This window comes from Morone saxatilis, unplaced genomic scaffold (assembly GCF_004916995.1).
Source record: "Morone saxatilis isolate NCDOM2014 unplaced genomic scaffold, NCSU_SB_2.0 Contig14, whole genome shotgun sequence".
Classification (NCBI taxonomy): Eukaryota; Metazoa; Chordata; class Actinopteri; family Moronidae; genus Morone; species Morone saxatilis.
The window spans coordinates 18,219,331-18,239,115 of NW_023339696.1; the positions used below are offsets into that span (position 1 = coordinate 18,219,331).

The 19,785-nt window shown below is 39.0% G+C and overlaps 1 protein-coding gene and 1 non-coding gene across 2 annotated transcripts in view; both read right to left on the minus strand.

Moving 5' to 3' along the window:
- kcnh6a (potassium voltage-gated channel, subfamily H (eag-related), member 6a) overlaps window positions 1–16,682 on the minus strand; it is a 32,457-nt gene extending 15,775 nt beyond the window's left edge. Inside the window, exons 1-6 of the mRNA XM_035654367.1 lie at window positions 16,607–16,682; window positions 12,748–12,978; window positions 10,470–10,619; window positions 10,055–10,158; window positions 8,861–9,170; window positions 7,358–7,560 (exon numbers count right to left, since the gene is read on the minus strand). Coding sequence (XP_035510260.1) covers window positions 7,358–7,560; window positions 8,861–9,170; window positions 10,055–10,158; window positions 10,470–10,619; window positions 12,748–12,978; window positions 16,607–16,682 — 1,074 coding nt within the window. The remainder of the gene's footprint in view (window positions 1–7,357; window positions 7,561–8,860; window positions 9,171–10,054; window positions 10,159–10,469; window positions 10,620–12,747; window positions 12,979–16,606) is intronic.
- trnac-gca lies at window positions 10,672–10,743 on the minus strand. The gene has a single exon. It is a non-coding gene; the product is annotated as a tRNA-Cys (tRNA).
- Window positions 16,683–19,785: the final 3,103 nt, after the last annotated feature.

The following is a 19,785-nucleotide window of genomic DNA, read 5'->3' on the forward strand; positions in this document are numbered from 1 at the left end:
ATAAAACACTCTTATAACTAACACAATAATCCGGTGCTACCTTCTTAGTAAACAAACACTTGATTTAGTCTATTGTCAGTTAATGAAAGTTTCAAATATGTGTTTGTGTTTCCAAGGAAAAGTGTTTATATTCTTGGTTTGTTTGGAATGAGAAGAAGTTAGATATGTACAAATAGACAAGCAGAGATAACCACTTTGTCCCAGTCCCAACCCCCCTTCCACACACAAATGTGTTTTATTATTGCTAATTTGCTTGGATGTTTGAGCTTTACTGTGCAGAGGGGGCAAAGTTTCGTTCTTCCATGTTAAAGATGCACAAGTAAGATTTTGTGACATGGCAGCTAGCTAAGTGTGATATGGAAACTTGAAGCATCAAGTGCATATACTGAAAATAGACAGTGGAGTAGCAGAAATATTGTTTTACTTTTGAAAAGAAAATATAAATATCTAATTCATAGATTCGGTATTGTTTCTTCTTCTCAAATCTTTTATTGATTATACACCAGTATTGTGGATGGTGATTATTTATAATATCAGAATGGACTGGTGACTCTGATTTGACAGACAAAACACATGAACGAGTAGAATACCATCACACCTTTTGCGTCTATCAACTCCTACCCAACATCCATTAATCCACAGATTCTAGATATTTTTATGAGGGTGAAGGAAGCAGAGTAATTTATATATGTCTTAAAGGTATGTAGGATTTAGTGGCATGTAGTGGTGTAGTTGGAGATTACACGGCCCTATCTTGATTCAGTGTTTGGTTTGTCTGTTCTGACCTACTGTAAACATCGAGGTTCAACATGGTTCATTCTGAGGCAACAAAAACTATTCTTATTTTTTAGGTGATTATACACTAATGAAAACATACCTTTGAATATTATATTTCATTTATACCAATAGATTCTCCTAAATGTTACACACGGGAGATTTAATGAATGTTCAGAGGAGATCAGAGAAAATGTGTTAATATCATATTACTATATAGTGTTTAACACAGTGTTTTTATCCAACACACACTTAACACGTACAAAAGACAATACTCGAAACATTAAACAAGATAAAATATATGCAAAAATAGCCAATGATAAATTGTACCAAGAAATAATATCACAGAATAAGGGAGGTGAACAGCCTTTAGACAGTTCATTTATACAATATGTTATTAAACGGCTACTGAAACAAGTTGATTTGCACTGGAAAATGAATAAATCTCAGCCCCTTGTCTTTACAGAAAACAAGATTTAAAGACTTTAAAGTTGTTAAGATAAAGAAGACCTGAGGAAGATTGTGTGTGTGTGGTCTGTCAACAGGAGACATACCACAGACAGATAGCTGTAATAGCTGCTTTCTGCCTTCTAACAAAAACAAAGAGTAGGACGAACCCTACTGAGCAGCAGACAAACACTCCAGTAGCATGCTCACTTTTTATCTAAACTTATACATGACGTCAGCAGAGTCAAGATAACGACTTGAGTGTTCTGCCAGGCATTTGAGGAGGCCTTCTGTTCGCCCAGGCAGTTTTTCCAGGGCCACAGAAGCCACGTTGCTTCCGCATTGTGTACCGAGTCACAGCCGGTTGTCAATACCACTCTCCCTCCTGGTGTGAAGAAGTGAGATTTCACCACCCCCATGGCAATCACAAAGCAATCAGACAGGGAAATAGTACTGTACAAAAAGCATGCAAACACCATCAGAAGACTAATGCCTGTTATGTGTTGTGGTGATTTATAAGCGTATTGTTTGGGCTTTAAGAAATTTTTCCCGTTACGTACATCCTCTATTAATTCAATGCAATTTTAAACAAGCTATGTTCAGAGTGAAATCACTGAATTTGTGTATAATCCGCTTTAGATCAAGAACTAGTATTTCAGTTTTCTCAGCATTTAAAAGTAAGAATTTAAATGTCATCCATTGTTTGATTTCTAATTCTTCCAGCTTCACCAGCTGATGACAGGCATCAGGGTCAACATAGATGTAAACCTGAGCATCATATGGAAACCTAGTTTGTAACAATCGGTTAATGTATCAAGGGGCAATAAGTAGAGAAATTATTGGGCCAAGCACAGATCCTTGTGGCACACCATAACTGACCTTGATCTGATAAACAGTTGTTGTGTAAATCAAAGTGAGTTTCTGAGCCACTGCTTTTTTAAGGCGTTTTGAAAAAGACTGGCAGATTTGTGATTGGTCGGTATTAGCTGCTGATCAAATTGGGGTCCTGTTTATGTTTTTTTAAGAGTGGCCTGATAATCCCTGTTTTAAAACTTGAAGGTACAATTCCACTAGTAGGAGAGTAGTTTATTATCTTTATTAATAATGGGCAGAGAATTGGAAAAAAGGTGCTTAATCAGGAATAGAATCAAGTAGTGTTTCAAGGGAGATTATCTCAAAGTGGATGAGCTTGCAGAAAGAAGGTGTAATACTGTTTTTCTCATTTCTTCAACTTTAGTAGTGAAGAGTGCTATAAAATCAGTTGCAGTAAGGGAGATGCTATGTATAGGGGGCAGTTTACAATTGAGTTAGTGACAGTTGGGTTATTTTTTCAATTTTGTATCAGATCAGAGAAATCAGTAGTTCTAGCAGCACAAAGAGCACGTTCATATGCAAGCAGGCTACTAGACCACACAAGCCAAAGAGTTTCTTACTTGGTTCTCTATTTGTGGTTAAATGCATTTTGGGGGAATTATCAATATATATATTTATATAGATTTTGCATCATTGCACATATTCCCAACATCAAGACCAGTAAATATCACGTATGACAGGCGTAACAGGATGAAACAGACAGGAGAAGGAGGCTCGACCCAATTTGAAGTGTCAGATTTGCACAGAAGCAGCCGACAGAAATGTCCTTCAGAGAAACCAAGAGAGTACTTTTTACTTCTACACTTTCAGTGCAGTTAAGAGCCTGTGCCTTTTCACTTTTACTTGAGCAAAGAAGTTGAATCAGTACTTTTTTACATGAGAATGTACTTTAGTAACGAATGTGTCTCCTCTGGTGATCTGGAGGGGAGGTAGATGTGTTTAGATAGCTAGATCTGAGAAAGAAAGACCACTGGGTGAAGTGTGTGGCCATTGAGGTGAGTATAAATTTGCTGTGTAAAACCATTAAAGTCGATGAGATTTAGGAAAGCTTCACTGGATGGCTCCGATTTGTCATCAACATAAATTTTAATCCTCATAATTAAAACACTGGCTATTTGTGAGATACAAAGATAGAATACTCTGATAAAAACTGTAAATAGGGCCCTTGTGTGATATAAAATTGTTATGATTGCAACTTTGCATAAGAAGTACCTCAGATGACAGAGGTGTTGATTAGGTTTATCATTAACAATCTGGAGTCATATATAGCAGCTATGCCCCCACCGCTTTTTGATTCACATGACACTTGTGTAGTGTAATTTAGAGGTGATGCCTCATTTAGGCTTACAAAATCATTTGGTTCAAAATCAGCCAGGTTTTAGTGATTTAATGTTAATAAAGTAAGTCTTTAAAAGCTTAACATTTTGCAAAGCGGCAGGGGATGAAAAAAAGGAGGGCTTGATGTAGATTTGCTTTTGCTTTTTAAACATCCCGGTCATCACTGATTATGAGTGTGACATGATAGCTGTGGAGTAAATGGTTATCAATACTATGGGGATTTTATGGGACCTGGCAGCTATCATTAGAAGTTTTATCATTTGAATGAATAAAAACAGGCCATGAGCCAGCAGGACCCTCTCTATCAAGAGTGGGTGTGTTTTGAATCAAGATGAGGTTGTTAGAGTTTTGCTCAGATGTGAGTCAGAAGGATTTAAAAGCTATATAGTTGATCAAATTTGAGTTCAGTTTCTTGGACCCTTTCCACTTTGTGTAGGCCATCAGTTTTACATAAATCAGTCCAAAAAGAATGGCTGATAAATACATAACCTGTTGGTGTACAGATGTTTTGCAACCACTTATGGAGGCTAAAAAGACACCTGAAACGTTCAGATCTGGTTGACACAGTGGGAATAGGACCAGGTAGAAGACAGCGTCAATCCAGGCTGTCAATAGTTAACACCAATGATCCCATGTCGCACTGCATTCTCTATGACTGTGTGGATCAAAGGGTGAAGTTCAATCAGCTTTGGTAAGAGTTCAATAAAATCTGCTAGTTTGCCACCAGAAAGGCAGCAAGTAGATCCACAAATCTGAGTTTATTTTCTGGTGCCAATGCACACTGAGAGTTTAGGTGCAAGCTGATGATTAGCAATCACTGTGCTAGTAATACAAGAGAATTTGCATTGCTTTAGGTGGTGGCTTTGGGGTCTGACAGCGGTGCAGAAAGGGAGGCGTTGGATGTAGCAGCAGTGTTACTGAGTGCCCAAATGGAATTATCTCTGGGATTAATGCTACATTCGGATACTGAGGCTGATTTGCTATCCCAGGAGCTCGGAGTGCTGGGCGGGTAGCACTTGTTGATTGATGTTATAATCCTATCGGTTTCAAGAGCATGAGAAACTGGGGAAACTGCGTCATCTGTGACCTCAGCCAGAGGAGCAAAGTGGCTGAACTGAGGAGGAATCATCTTCTCTGTCGGGGTCGTAGAGCGTAAGGGAAAACTTTCTCTTGCCTTTCACCACAGTTGCAGGAGGAACAGATGGGAGTGGGGTTAGTGCCACCCCCTTGTGGTGTGGTTGCCAAGACCATCGGAGACTGACAGCCTGGCTTTTCTAGCCAGGCTAAACGGGAAGCGAGCTCTGTTAGTCACTGGATAAGATCCATGATTAGGAGTTCAATCGATTTCATCTCAGTTATTATGTTTTGTATTATGTAATATCTGATGTCGTAGCCATTCTTCAGGAGGCGTCTTCAGTCGGACAACCGGAGAGACAGGATCATCACGGTAGGTAAGGAGATTGACCCAGGCTATTCTTTTAGTAATGGCAGCTGTCCAATTGAGGTCACAGACTCAAAGTCAGTGTCCTGCAGGCAAATGGGGTGTTCTGTGGTATGTTGCACGCAATCAAATGAGAAGACTGAGGTTGTGCAGGAATGTAGATGGTTTGTTAAAAGAGCGTAAAGGACTGCAAGATCGGTTAATGATACTGCCCGATTAAAAGGATAAAAACACTTAAAAGCAGAATGTGAAACTAGACGAAAGACAAGAGATGCTGGCTGTAGATGCTGATGCAGGCTGTTAAGCACAGCAATAAAAGCACTTATAAAACCGCTACCACAATTCTGCACATTTACGATCTATAATCGAATAATAGAAAATGTATCGGACTTCCTCTAAAATATACATGCAGTAGTGAATGTCTGATATTGGCCGTTACTTCTGGAGAATACCTAAATCCTCTCTGTACTTACTAGAGAGTCTACAATGATGAATGATGAATGTAAATGCCTGCAGGCGGACTGAATTCTGTATCTATTTGTTAAGTGTTCCAAGTTCCTGCAAATTTAGCAGGAAAGCTGGGAATGTCATCTGAATTTGGCAGCATTTGCACATTGTGTTCAAATGTTGTGACAGCTTATGTCAAATCAACCAAACAATTATAGGAAAACTGTAACAAATCTCAAAAACATAGAAAGACACACATATTAGCTACACAATCTAGGGAAGATTGCATGGTCTATCAATTCGTCATTCAATAAATAACTTGATTGCTCTACACCACAGAGTTCAAGGGATTCTTTGAAGAATCAATTGAATACCTTGCTGAATAAAAACCTGGACCAATTATTTAATTCAGTCCATTTCAATGAGCACAGTCCTCCAAATTATTTAGACAACCTGCTTCTTGTACAATGCCCTATAAGTTAAGAACCAAAATGAGCGTTACAACTGTCCTCATTATGGTACTATTGTATCCAGATTACTGAAATCTGTTTTTTTACAAGTAACAAAACCAATAGCCAAGCAAACAGAAAAAACCTGGCCAAAAACACTACCACTTTGGCTCAGACAGGTTGGAAAGAGAGTCAACTGACCTTTGTGGAAGCCCCTCAGATAAACTGGGTTAAAGTGATGCACTGAGGGAGCCCCACAGTATCCGACTGCCAGCTCTATCCTTAACCAAACAGGCAATTAAATGACATTTTGGTTGTGAGTGTGTGATGTAAATAAATGCATTCACGTACCACACTTTTACATTACTTACAAATTTAAGGTGCTACTACCTTTGTTAACAATTTTTACTAGTTTCTGAGACACTACATTTCTGAGCTAAATATTGTTAGTATTCGGCATTTAATATTCCAACACAACACAGCAGTTTCAATTAACTTAAAGTTGCTTTGCAGAATCTGTAGATTATTTAATATTCAGCTTAGGATAAGATCATAAAACTTAAAAAAAACACACAAAAAATCTTTTTTTAATATTTATATTAAAGTATATACATTAATAATAATATTACATTATATTTTTAGGCATATAGACAAACGAGTGTCCTTCACCTCTATGTCAAAATGTCTTTCAGACATAACTGGTTATCAATAAGGGGTTTTAGAACAGTACAGAGGAGTATGCAATGCTTTAATTGTTCTGAAAGCAGGAACTACTCTTCATTATTTCATTATCTCCAATTATTTTTAATCATTTCACTGGTAATACTTCACATGTAAGGGAGTAGTTTTCCATTGTGATGATTATTCTACTGCTGTGTGTGAGGAAGCAGTGTACCAAAGTGAGCACAAAGACACTGTGGCTCGATAACAGGTGGCTGATGAGTTTGTTCTGCTGCTAGTACCATAGATGTCACACCTCAGGTGAGATTATTCTTTCACACTTTCACCCTGTGACTGCAGATGTCTTTTAGTATCTTCAGTGAGCCAGAAGCAATAAACAGACATCTTTGTCTGAACTATATTATGAGCGGAGACATTGACTAAATGTGACAGTGCGGGGAGATCAACTACAATATTGGCCAACAACCGGAACTTATCAAACAGGACGACAGTAACATGATATGATTTATATTAATTCTTTTTCCAATGAGTACTGTGACAAAAACAACTAGCAGACAGAACTATTGTGCAACTTGTTGCCACAAAATCTTAATTATGACTTGAAATTATCTCAGAAAAATAAAGAAAAACAAGTCATGTTAGGTCGTTCTATAGGTGCAGGCACACCCATTACTAACTTTTCATTAAGCAAAATGATAACAAGAACATTGAAAATCATTTTTTTTGATGAAAAAGTCATTTCAGTCATTCAGCTCACAAGCAAGCTCACAGACAAGTTGTTTAAAGGAGCCCAGTACCTACAACCACAGAAAGCTTGAACAAGAACAAAGTGCGCAGAGAGAAAGAAAGATGGGATTTATCATCTCTCTCTTTTTTTTTTCCTGAGATGGAAAAGGACTTGTGTTACCTGTGTGACCTGAGTGACCTTCTCTGTGACGTTCTGAGTTCGGTCTTTAATCTTGCTGGGTGCGATGATTTCAATCTCGGTGGGTGAAGGAGGTCTCATCCGGTCCGAGCTGAAGGTGAGAGTAACCTGAGGGATGCGGCCGATGGTCCTGAGTCTCATCAGGTCTGAGTCCGACGTGGAGTTCAGAGCGCTCGGCTTCAGATCTGCAGCAGAGAGCAGCAACAGGAAAATTATAAATGGCAGTGTGAGATATGGAACCAGGGAACAAGAAGAGAATAAAAATGAATATCTGACAATGTATTTGAATGATAATATGATTTTTATTATAAATAATATAATATATTATAAATTCGCTATGATGTACTTTTAAATCATTGTATGTAAAAATGTTCAGTATTGAAGGTCAAATCATGACCAAATTTTAAATAAACACTGCAGTTAAAATGTTTTTGTTCATCCACTATTCAACAAGGGAATTAGGACAGACTGCATTTCTCCTCATCCTCAAAGACACAGATGGACAAACAAATATGGTGAAAATGAAAGAAAATGTGACAGACAGAGTGGGAGTCCGGAGTATGATTGGAACCTGTATTCTGCAAAAAAAATACATAATTTCCTCACAAAATATTTCCCCTGAGAGAAGAAGGGGGGACATATGTGCAGTGATGTGCAATTTTAACACAAATGGACCACAAACCCTCGCACACACGCACACACCTGGCCAGAGGGATTGGATTAGTGTGCTCTGCTTGGAACAACCATCAGGCAACCGCACGTGCTATTTGATCTCCTCCTCTCTCCTCTCCTCTCTCTTCTCTCTCTCTCTCTCTATTTTTGTCTTTTCTTTTGTCTTACAGAAAAGTTTCTTTCAGTGAATCGTGGTGAGAAACAATATAGATAGATATAATGAAAATGATGAGTGATTCCAACCATGAACCACAACATCCCCTCCATGACAGCTGTAACATAAACTGACTTTGAAACTGACCTGGCATAGGTTACTCACCACAAAAAACCTAATAAATTACACATTTTTGAATACAACCCAACCAACCCATTTTTTTTGTAAGCGGTGTTCATATAATAATGGTAATGTTCTCTGAGGTGTCCTTATATAGAATATAATGGACTTGGTGTAAGAAACCCCTTTTTCTGCCTTCATCGTTCAATACTGGCAAACCTTTAGGTAAAAAAATATTGTTAAATAGCGTTTGCACGCAAAACCCTTATGAACCAAAACACAATGATTTTCAAAGATCATGCAATAATCATGAGATAATTTTCCTTCTTACAGTATTGTATTGTGTATTTCTGTATTTTTAACCGCATTGACAAGACCTGATGTGTATTCAGACAAGATAAATTATGAATTATGTTTGTATTATTTGCAAGATTACACATCATTTAAAATAGAAAAAAAAAAAATTATTGTATCAATTGTTGTCTAATCATGTAATCAAATTAAAAAAAATCCTGAGATGCTAGCAGGATCTCACTCACTGCTATTGGTTCGCGGGTCTCCAGGTCGACTGTTCCATTCTGCCCTCATGCCATCAATGTCGTCCAGTGACGAGGCGCGTCGGAGGCTGCGGACACTGTCCCGAGAACAGCTCCGTGGTAACGTCCCCCTGGGGAAGGCGAGGCCAGGGTCCAGCCGGTCTGTCAGCAGGGAGCGCTGCTTGGTGGAGGACTGGGCTGCAGGAGAGGGAGGATCCAGGTCCTGTTCTATCAAAGCTTCCGTCTCAGACTGCATGCAGCTCTCTTTGGACGGGATCCGAAATTCTTTGAGAGGAACTTCCTCGCTGTTTGGCTTTCAAAGACAGAAAGCAGGTGGCCATGTGTCAGGTGTACAAAAATTATAAAAAATTACTATAATTACTTTTTAGGAAAATATTCTCTGTCAGCCATTTGTTGTGTCATCCAAATCAGGGTAACCAAACTCATAGCCTACATCACAATAGTACACCTAATAGAAAAGGAATGTTTTATTGCTACTAAAGAGTCCCAACACGTAAACTTGGGTGACTTGGCCCAATACAGCTCCAGTGTCAGATATGGATGCTGTCAGGAAATAGTTTCTCACAAAAAGTGATTCATCAAAACACAAAAGAAGCATAAACAGAAGTGAGTGAGGCTCTGAGAAAAGAAAGATGAACTCAAACAAGATAATTTCCCTTCATTCTTCCCTTTGTTTTTTTTGGACCAAGGAATATTGGTACTTGTATAGTCTTCCAACCACTCAAAGCACTGTACACTACACTCCACATTCATGCCAATGCAGAGCATCTGGATGAATTTAAGGTTCAGTATCTTGCTCCATGACACTTTGACATGTGGTGGGAGTAGCTGGAGATCAAACCACTGATTTTGGGAATAACAGACAGCCTGCTCTACCTCCTGAGCCACAGGCATCGCCAATTCTGTGTGAAAATGTTTTAGCCTTTTGTCTCTAAATAATTTGTTTTGTGCTATTCATGTGTGAAGAACAGTCATATCACTGTAGAGAATTGAAAAAATCAGTCATTGAAAAGGCCATGCATACAGTGTGTGTATTATTTTTCGTATCGATTCAGGCTACTATCACATGCCAGTACGTGCTACAGCTGAATACAAGGCGTGCATATATACGTAAGCATACTGCACTGCATTATCTCTTGTGAGTGTGGTGAGTGTGTGTACTGTACATCAGCTCACCTGCAAGTAGTCCACTACCACTCCTTCAAACTGATCTTTGGAAAGTGAAGCTCGTCGCATGGACCGCAGCACCGGCAGCCTCATCTTCAACCGGCGATTCTGACCTGAGGGGAAAACTCTGTGTTATCAAAGCTCAAAACTACTACAAATCTACTACAAATTATGTTCATATGCACATATTTTATATTACTATAAATAGATACTTATTTTTACTGCACCACACAGGGTGTTCTTTTTGTACATGTATCTGTAAACAATTAATGTAAATCACTGAAGCAAAATAGTTACATATGAGCATAAACTAATTCATTCAAGTTGCAAAAATCACATGTCTCAGTCTACAACAGAAAAAGACTCAGCTTCCCTTAACTTGAATGTATATCATGCAAATAAGGTATAAGACAAGTGGCTTTACAGTAAATCCATCCTTGGGCGACTCTCTGCCTGAGGCCCGACTTCTTGAGAGAACGATCAATCAGCTCCTGGAAGTCGAGGATGAACATGATGACAATGCCTTCCTCGTTTTTTACGGGAACAATGTCCACCAGGCACGGTCTGCAGGTTCCTTTAGATGTATAAAGAGAGAGAGAGATAAAGGCAGACATTAACAGGAAAACAGGGGGCACCCGGATTTGAACTGGGGAGCTCTTGATCTGCAGTCAAGTGCTCTACCACTGAGCTATACCCCCAACACACAACAAATCTCACTGCCATCTGATCTATTTTATGAGGCTGTGCCTTTGTGGAAGGTCATCAGGGAGGAAATCACAGGAAGGGAGAGAAAGGAATAAAGAGGGAGAGGGAGAGAATTGGAAGGGGCAGTGGGAGCTCAAACACTGAAAGCTAAAAAAGGCTAAATGAGCAATACTTCCGTCACGTCTAACTTCACTCTGCAATCAGTGTGGTCTAAAAATAGAAATGAGGGAGAGAGCAGATCGCGCACACACACACACACACACACACACACACATATACAGAGGACCATATATCCACACACACTGAAAGCCTGCATTAAGTCCCTTTCACATATCCACTCTGAGAAAACTCTGACAGGAATTTAGTTTGGAGATAAAAGGAGGGGAGAAAAAAAAATCAGCCTGTGAGAGCAGGCGACTTGTTCTGAATCACACTGTATCCACTTGTTCGCAAAATTTTCTGCCTGTTCAGTCGGGGAGCACAGTAGGAAGCAGGAGACAAAACAAATAGATGCTTAGTGGATTTGAGCTGGCATGCTGATCACATTTCCATGACAACAGCACTCTAGACTGCACGCCCCATGCCCAAATGGCCAAAGTAACAAAAGACACGTGTGTGTATGTGTATGTCTGTGTATGTAAGTAGACAGTAAATCTATGTGTGTTTATGGCGAACGTTTTTTTTTTTCCGTGCTTGCCTCCATTATGAGTTTCTGCCTCAGTGACTCTGTTGCAAGTAACTGTTAAAGGTAAAGAAGGAATTAAAATGTTGCAGGTGACAGAGACCAGTGAGGCAATATTAAGCTTTGAGAGGAGAGAACATTCATGAAAATGCCACCGTGTGAAGCGCAGATCAAAGGTTTAAATGTCTCTCGGTTTATTATTTCTTTCTGTTCTGTCACTCAGTTCTCTCTCTACAATTTTTAATATCACCATCTCTAAATCTCTACTGTTTTCATTCGTTCTTGCTTCTCCATCTGTGCTAATTATACTTGCACACAACTTTTCTAAAAATCAATGTTTTGCAGTAGAGATAAAATAAATACAGGTTGAGGTTGAAGCACAGGAAAGATTGCTGAGGAGAGAAGGGGAGAAGGGATTAAGGTTATGACAACAAACCAATATGGAAGAAGAGAAGAAGAGGCACAACAAGTGTCCATTAATTGGAACAGCTCTTGAGAAGAGATTGAGAATACTGTGCTGGGTCTGCCTGCCTAGTCTCGCTGTGGCGGTGACTCAGTGCAGAGAATGCAATGTGATTTTAAAGCCTGATTATAAAAACCCTGATCTGGCCATGATGGCTGATTTTCAAGATCAGAGTCTGTAGTGGTCTGCAAAAAAACATGGCAGGTGACTGTGAATGGTTGCCACACACGGTGGTACCAAAAATCAAGATCTTTTTTCTTCCTCATAGAACATGGTTAATATCAGTATGTTAGCAACTCACAGTAACCAGATATAGGCTACTTTTGGGACTATTTTAGTTGAGCTTTGTATTAATCTACTGTGAACTGAGTTTACCACTGAGATCACCACTGTATATATTTATGTACATACATTTTAAACCAAGAAAACTACATTTCTAAACAGTATTTGTCCTTCAGTGTTAACATATTATCCTAAAACAAGTTGTAATTTCTTCAATTTGTGTATCTAAAACCTAAAACATTAGTTTCCCCATCCATATTCCAGAAATGAAGATGTTTTAAAATGTCCAAAATATGAGCAAATGGCTCAATGATGGTTAGGGTAATAGGAGGGATTAGGGTCTGTTCATGCAGGTTTCTTGTCAGAAAATGGATGACAAAACAGTGGAACATATGGATGATAATGGTGACTGTGTTTTCATAACAATCAAGCTCTCCAACAGGCCAGATTCTGTGATGGCCAGAAGGCTCCTGCCCAGGGATCTGAGGTTGCAAACAGGCTCACAGTGTTTTTTTAATACCCTTCCATCTCCTTGTGCTTCACATTTCCTGTCCTTTCTTCCTGTCTTACCTTCCTTAGCGTAGTAGAGGATCTCAACCTTGCGCTCCTCAGAGCCGAGCAGGGCCTGTGCCAGCTGGGCCAGGGCACTCTTCATGGTACCAGGACCCACCAGGAACTGGCAGGTACAGGGCTGCTGCATGATCTCCGCCCTGGCAAACCCAAACAACTGGCAGAAGCCTTCGTTGCAGTAGATGATGCCACAGTTCTTCATCTGGGCGTTTGCGATCAGAAACTTGCGATCTGAAGGGCACAAGATGGGGTGTCACATCCAGTTTAAAAGAGGAAATATGTACAATGGGTTGAAGTAACAAAGCAAGTAAAGTTGTTAAAACATTTGCTTTATCTGTAGGTGTTTAACATATTATAGTATATGTAACAATTTTTAAACATACCTTAACCAAGATATTTTTTTTGGTTAACATAACCAATCCACACTGCACAGCATATAACACCGTCTATCTTTATACTCCCAATTCAGATAAGGCATGTGTGTTAACACTGTGAGGAATGAATGACGCATTTTTACAGAAAATCTCCCAAACTACTCAAACTATGGTTAAGCAATGTGGTTTACACTCTGCTTATATGTGCTTCAGCAAAAGGCATTTATAATAAACATTGTTGTAAAGCTACAAAGTACAAAGTATCCTACAAAGAAAGAGCAGCCAGTAACTAAAAAAAAGGTTTTTAAAGTTTAGAGGCCAGTTAGCCAAACTCTGTAATAACTGGATAAATTATAAATGTAGTGCCATTGCATATCATTTCACAATAAGATTAAAACCTTCCTTTAACGTTAGGTGTGAGGGACTGAGATGGCAGTACCAGCTAATTTTTATGATATATATAATGCTAAGCTAGCTAGTAAATGAAATTACTAAGATTTTGGATAATCAGAATAGATTTTTCAGTAACAGGAAACATGTCAAAAACAGTAGGGACATTTACCTTTAGCTAAGGCTAGCACACCAGCTAGCTTTAACTCTTTAACTGTTTTGTAGCTTTTCAAACTTTACTGTTACACGCTGTTCTATCTGAATTTACATATTTCAATGGCATAATAATATTTTATGTTATTAACAGTTAGATTTAACTGGATTTAATTCAGTTTTGACTGAATATGTACTGCTTTATGGCTTCATAGGGCATTGCATGTGCCTAATTAAAGTCAATTAGATATAGTCATTGATCAAAAAAAGTATTTGCAATAAAAATTTCACTAACACAGTTTAATGTAATCAAACACTTTTAAGTGTTCTGCATAGTTGTGTACGCTCTACACAATCAGTTGAAGTGGAGCTAATAAAGTCCACCTTTCCATGGTGCTAATGCTTTTAGTGTCACAATTTCTCCCAAGGGTCTGAAGAGGAGCAGGTGGGCACTTTAACACAAGGGCCTCTGTGGCATCACACCTGCTCTCACGTTACTTGTGGGAATTTTCCACACTTTTTAATTAAATTGTAATTACTATCCATGTTTACGAATTATTTTTACCATATTTGTTTACTGCTAGATTATGTTTAGTGTCTATTTATTCTGATTCTGTTTATATTTTCTCATCTCTCTTTCTACTGCACACAGTGTATAGTCACTGTTTTCTTTACATGGTTTTGGAGGTTGTTTTAATGCATGCAGCAAATTATTTAAATATGATCTTTAAATGTTATTTAATGTTATAGTATTGTTTCTACATATATGAAATTTATTTGAGCCCACAAAAATATATTTGCCCCAGCCCAAAGTGTTTTTTTTTTAACATGTGCATATTAGTTATTTGTCATTAAATAACTTGCATGCTGCATGGAAACTATGAGTTGGGGAAAATACTCAATTAGCTCAATGCAATGCTGTTTAGCAGTGAACATGTGTCTTTCCACTAACACATTACCCTCCTAAGGGGGTCGACCACCACCAATAAACTTTCATCCTATGGGAAACACCGCCGACTGTACAGTATCAGGTGGAAACTTTACCACAATAATGGTAAAAACCTTTTGATGCCGAGTAACTCTGAGTCACTCTGCACTCAGAAAAAAATCCTTAATAGTAATTCAGAGCTCATATACCATCCAGTTCCTGTTATTGATGATTGTAATGTACGTGGCGCCAGCAACAGACGGTATGCAATGCACGTGTTGGCGAAAACTTTGTCCACACCATGAAAGTGAATTAGGACAGTTTTGTTCGAAGGCTGCTAATGGAGAAGTTCAATGAGCTGAATGAAAAGTACATACATATCCTCTGCAACATCTGACTGGCCCTTTTATTATCCTGTGGTGGAACTGGGTTAAACAGCTCTCCCTACTTTCTGCCCCCACAGATGAGGGGAGGGGACACTTCTCTCAGTCCCTCTCTTTCAAGTAAATGGGTGAGCTCCTCTGGTGGAAAGCACATCCTGTCAAAGTCATTATCTGGGGCTCAAAGCGGAAACACTGATCGTCACACCGTTGCTAAGCAGCACCGCTGTGTCACGTGCACTCACCTGGCCGTGCACTTACACGTGGATGCGCGTGCACACATACACACACAGACATACAGTAGAGGTATTACATAGAGGTATACAGTTTTTTAAAAGGAGCTCCATGAATTCAAGCATGACTGGGGCCCCAGATCTAATCAGACCAAAAACTTCATTGAGAGTAGTCAACAATCAAGTATTTCTCCTTGTTTGGTCAGTGTCTGATCAGGACGTCAGGGGTATTTTCAGTGTTACACATCTAACGCGCTGTGAGTGGTCCATAGTGAAATGCAAGAAGGCGCCAAAGAGAAAAGGGATAAAACTGACCTTGAAAGGTAGACTGAAAAGCAGACTATTTTGTGGCATTTGTAAATATTAAATTAGGCAATATTAAGAAAGATAAATGACTAATGTGCTAAAGTATGATGTACAAAATGTGAGTTCAAAATGGAGATAAACACAAGAGGTCATCAAATGCAACATCCATGTTTTATCTCAAGCCTTAGTGGTTGCAGAGGTTTTTTATCTCTAAATGTGTGGTCTCTCTTTGCAGCTAGTGGAACATGTGAGCTAATGGAACATAATGTAAGACATCAGGTGAGCACTCACAAACAAACACAGCAGGTGCAATAACCCTAAAACATAAAAGGAGCAGCGGGGGAGCTGTCAACGTCACCGATACAAATTAGATAAGATATTTCAATGTAACATGAAAAGCCTGTCAGTCTGACACCTGTTCAGAACAAAGAAAGAGTCGACATTCATTTGAACACAATACAGCCGACCGATCAGGTGTGAAAAATAAAGGATACAGGAGGCTGGGGCTATAGTGTTTTTATAACTAACATAATGAGTGACTACATTAAGATTGAATAATTAACATCAACATAAACATAAAAAAAAGAGGTTTTACACACATTATTCTTATTACTGTAGCCTAAAAAGTACATCCAACCCTGTTCCATTGGCAACAATGGTCTATATTATTAATCCTTAAATAAATGTCTATGTATTGTTTCCTCCTTCTGATGATAACCACAAGCTGTCAGAAATCCTTTTTAAAGGACTAAGGACATTATTATACCCCCCTTTGAACACAGGATGTAGGTAATGAAGTGCAAACTGAACTGAACTCTTTTTACACACTCTATTTATTAGCTTTTTTAAGGGCTACCACCTTTATCAGGTTTAATAAAATCATATTCTATCATTAAACATTTTCAGAATGATCCAAGTCTATGTCTAAAAGTTCAAAAATATGCACATTGTGAAGGTGTTAAGGTTTTGTTTTTTGTTATTGTCGTTATCATGGTGGGTGTTTTATAATCACCGCCTGGAGGTCAACTGTGTGTCCGCGCTGTAACACCATCACATGGTCATGGTCACAACTTAACTCATTTCATGTGCACTTACTTTGCTCGTCGAATTTCCTGATGATAGTGTCCAGGTAGGTGTTCTGGAGCGCAACATGACCGCGTCTCACAGGCATTTTGATGCTGAGAGAAAAGACTTCTCCGACACATGAACCTTAGTAGTTAAAAAATAATAAAATAAATAAATAAATAAATAAATATAATAGAGAAGGATCTGAAGTGCCGTCCTTGAAGAAAACAATCTACTTCCACTTGGTGGATGAGCGTCAAAAACAGGGTTTTTCCTTCTCCGAGGCTGCGCTGATGGTGAGGGATGAAGCGCTGGAGAATGATGGAGAGGAGGTCTGGTTGCCAGGGCGATAGCAGATGCAGGATGTTGCACGTTGATAATTTGACGAAAAAAAAACAAAACAAAGTAAACTAGGACACTGCAAAGCCCATATGCAACAGCACTTTACCTTTTAAAAAAGAAAAAACAAACAGTGCATGCACCGGTTTCCACCACGACTTGGTGTCCTGCACTCAGTGAGGAAGATGAAGTTGGGGGACAAATGCTCTCAGTTTGTGTTTATAATCGCAGCTTTCTCCCTCGTGTTCGGACACTGCACGATATGGACGGCGGAGAAGAAGCGTCTATTAGCCAGGATCCGTGGATCCACTGTCCCCTCCACCGGCTGCTCCCCCCACCCCTACCCCCCCAAACCTGGCTCTACAAGAGCGGCTATCAGGAGAGTCAAGTCCACCAGGACAGGCACGGAAGTAAATTTAGATTCTTTCAAAATAAAGCCAAATGATTTTCTTTATTTCTCCGGATAGCCTCACAGCCTGCAGGAATAAGCATAAGTCAAGATGAAGTTTGCTTTAAGATCTCTTCCAGGTGGCTAGGACAAGCTTTATGAGGGGATATTTCTTTATGTAGCCCATAGTAAGCTCATGTCCTGCAGCATGGTCGTAGTGGGCCGAAAATTACTAATTTATAGTAACCCGAAAATTTGTTACAGCACTCCCAAACCCAAAACTTAGTAATGCACATGTATTTTTTATTTGTTATGATTTAGAACAGTGTTCTTAAGTCCTTTTTTTTTAAATCACAAGGCTAGACATTACTGCTACAAACCCAGATTTCAGAATATATTTAGATTTAAAAGTATTTTGGTCATTGTATCGTAATACGTAGCTATTAATTATTATTTAAATTTATTAAATATTAAAAGACTGTCTAATTGTTGTAATAGTGTCCTCAAATGTCCTCAAAATCCCAAATGTCCTCAAGGCTTATGACATTTAAGAATGTGTGATGGTGGGCTATAATACACTTAATAATACATAAAATCGTATTTTGGGATTTAGAGACTTGCACAACTCGAAAACAGTCATAGTATTTCTTAATAACTTGATGTTTTATTTTGAAATCCATGCCCTGAAGTTATGTTTACTCTGTTGTGGATGACTTGACAGCAGTCTGACACTGACAGAGTGCAGACCCTCATCAGTCTACTCTGCTTCACTCGACATCACAAGTCTCTGAGCTCAAAATAGCAGCATCCTCTCTTTCTGTGGCTGCCATCACACTCCTGGAGTATAATATTAATCTATAGTCATGATAAGGTTCAAATGGCCCTCTTGTATTGTATGGTTGTGTGTGTGTGTATGTGTGGTGTGATGTCTCCTTTAAATCTGTCAGAAAAATAGTTTGGGTTTGTATGTTGAAGTAGCTTCTTTCTCTGTTCTTCACAATGACTTCACAAAGGAAGCACCGGACTTGCAAATTCATAGAGAGCCAACATTATGAATCACAGCACACTGATGAGCTGGATAAGTGCCACTAAAGCAGAAAAATCTAAAATGAAACATGGTTGTAAAGTCTGGTGAGGAGACAGCGCTCGGGTTGTCACAGCCATGGATGTCTTGATTTTATTGTAGTACCGCCTTATGAAAAACAAAAAGGACCTTCACCTGCACTTGAGTCTCATGACTTAAAGGACTAAATCTTCTCCCAGAACCCAAAGAGGAGACAGGTAGCTGGCACAAGATGCGTATTTCAGAGACAGAGCAGACGTTCAGGCCACAGTTTCAATTGTATACCTACTTAAAGGTCACATGGAGTTGCTCCAAGTGGCGTCTTGCACATTGTTAGTTTTGTTTGGGAACAGCCGCCACAGAAGAGTTTCATTGACCAACTAGTCTGAGTGATGTTTATCGCTGATGGTATTAAAAAGGCAGTCTCATTGTGGATCCTACCATACTTCCTTTTTCTCAGCATGTCTCAAACACCAGTGACTGACACCTGTATTGATTTTCTTTGCCTTTGTGCCTTTTTATATTAGTGGACTCTGCACAGAGTCTAGCTTATACCTATTGTTGTTTAAATCATTAAACTAGAGACCTTCTAAGCTGGTGGGTTGAGGATCTATACATTTAAGAAGTCATCACTCCACTTTGTCCAGAGACAGGTTGGCCTGAGCATGTGTTCACTGATACAGTGGTTCAGTCTGTAAAGGGTGTCTGGAGATCAGAGGGTATGTGCATGGCTTCACGGTCTGGCAGACGGGCTGAGGTGGTTGCTCTGTGTTTTGTCTCAATGGCCTTGATGAAATGAGGGCTAAAATTAACCAAGGAGCACACATGCCTTCCCATGACCCCTTGGTGCGAGAGCCAAGTAAGACAGGAATGTGCACTAAAGAGGGCAGCGAAAGACAAAGAGCCCCGAAAGACAAAGAGCACTGGCTGCAACACTGGCTGGTAGAGTTTGTAGGATCGGCTGCAGCATCCCACTGATTATTTCCTCAAAGTTTTTGGTGTTTTCGTACCAAAAGTGTCCATATATATATATATATGCACTGCAACCATACACTGTTACCTTTATGCACTCTTTGACATGAGAGTCAAACACTGTCCAAATAGAAAGATTTGGGTGTCTCAATTTGTTTGTTTTCATAATTGACTTGATTTTGGTTTTAAGAGCAGAAGGCAAGAAGAGTTCCCTTCTCTAGAGTCTACAGTAATTTATTAAAATATATTAAGATGACAGGGAATGACCAGATAAGTAATCATTTAATTTGCTAATAAAAAAAAAGGTAACAGTTATTTTCATCATTAATTCATCTTGTTAAAGTGAATCATTTGATCCATAAAATATAAGAAAATAGTGAAAAATTTCACAATTTCCTTAAGCCTAAAGTGATATCCTAACAATTAAGAGGCTTGACCTAAGTAATG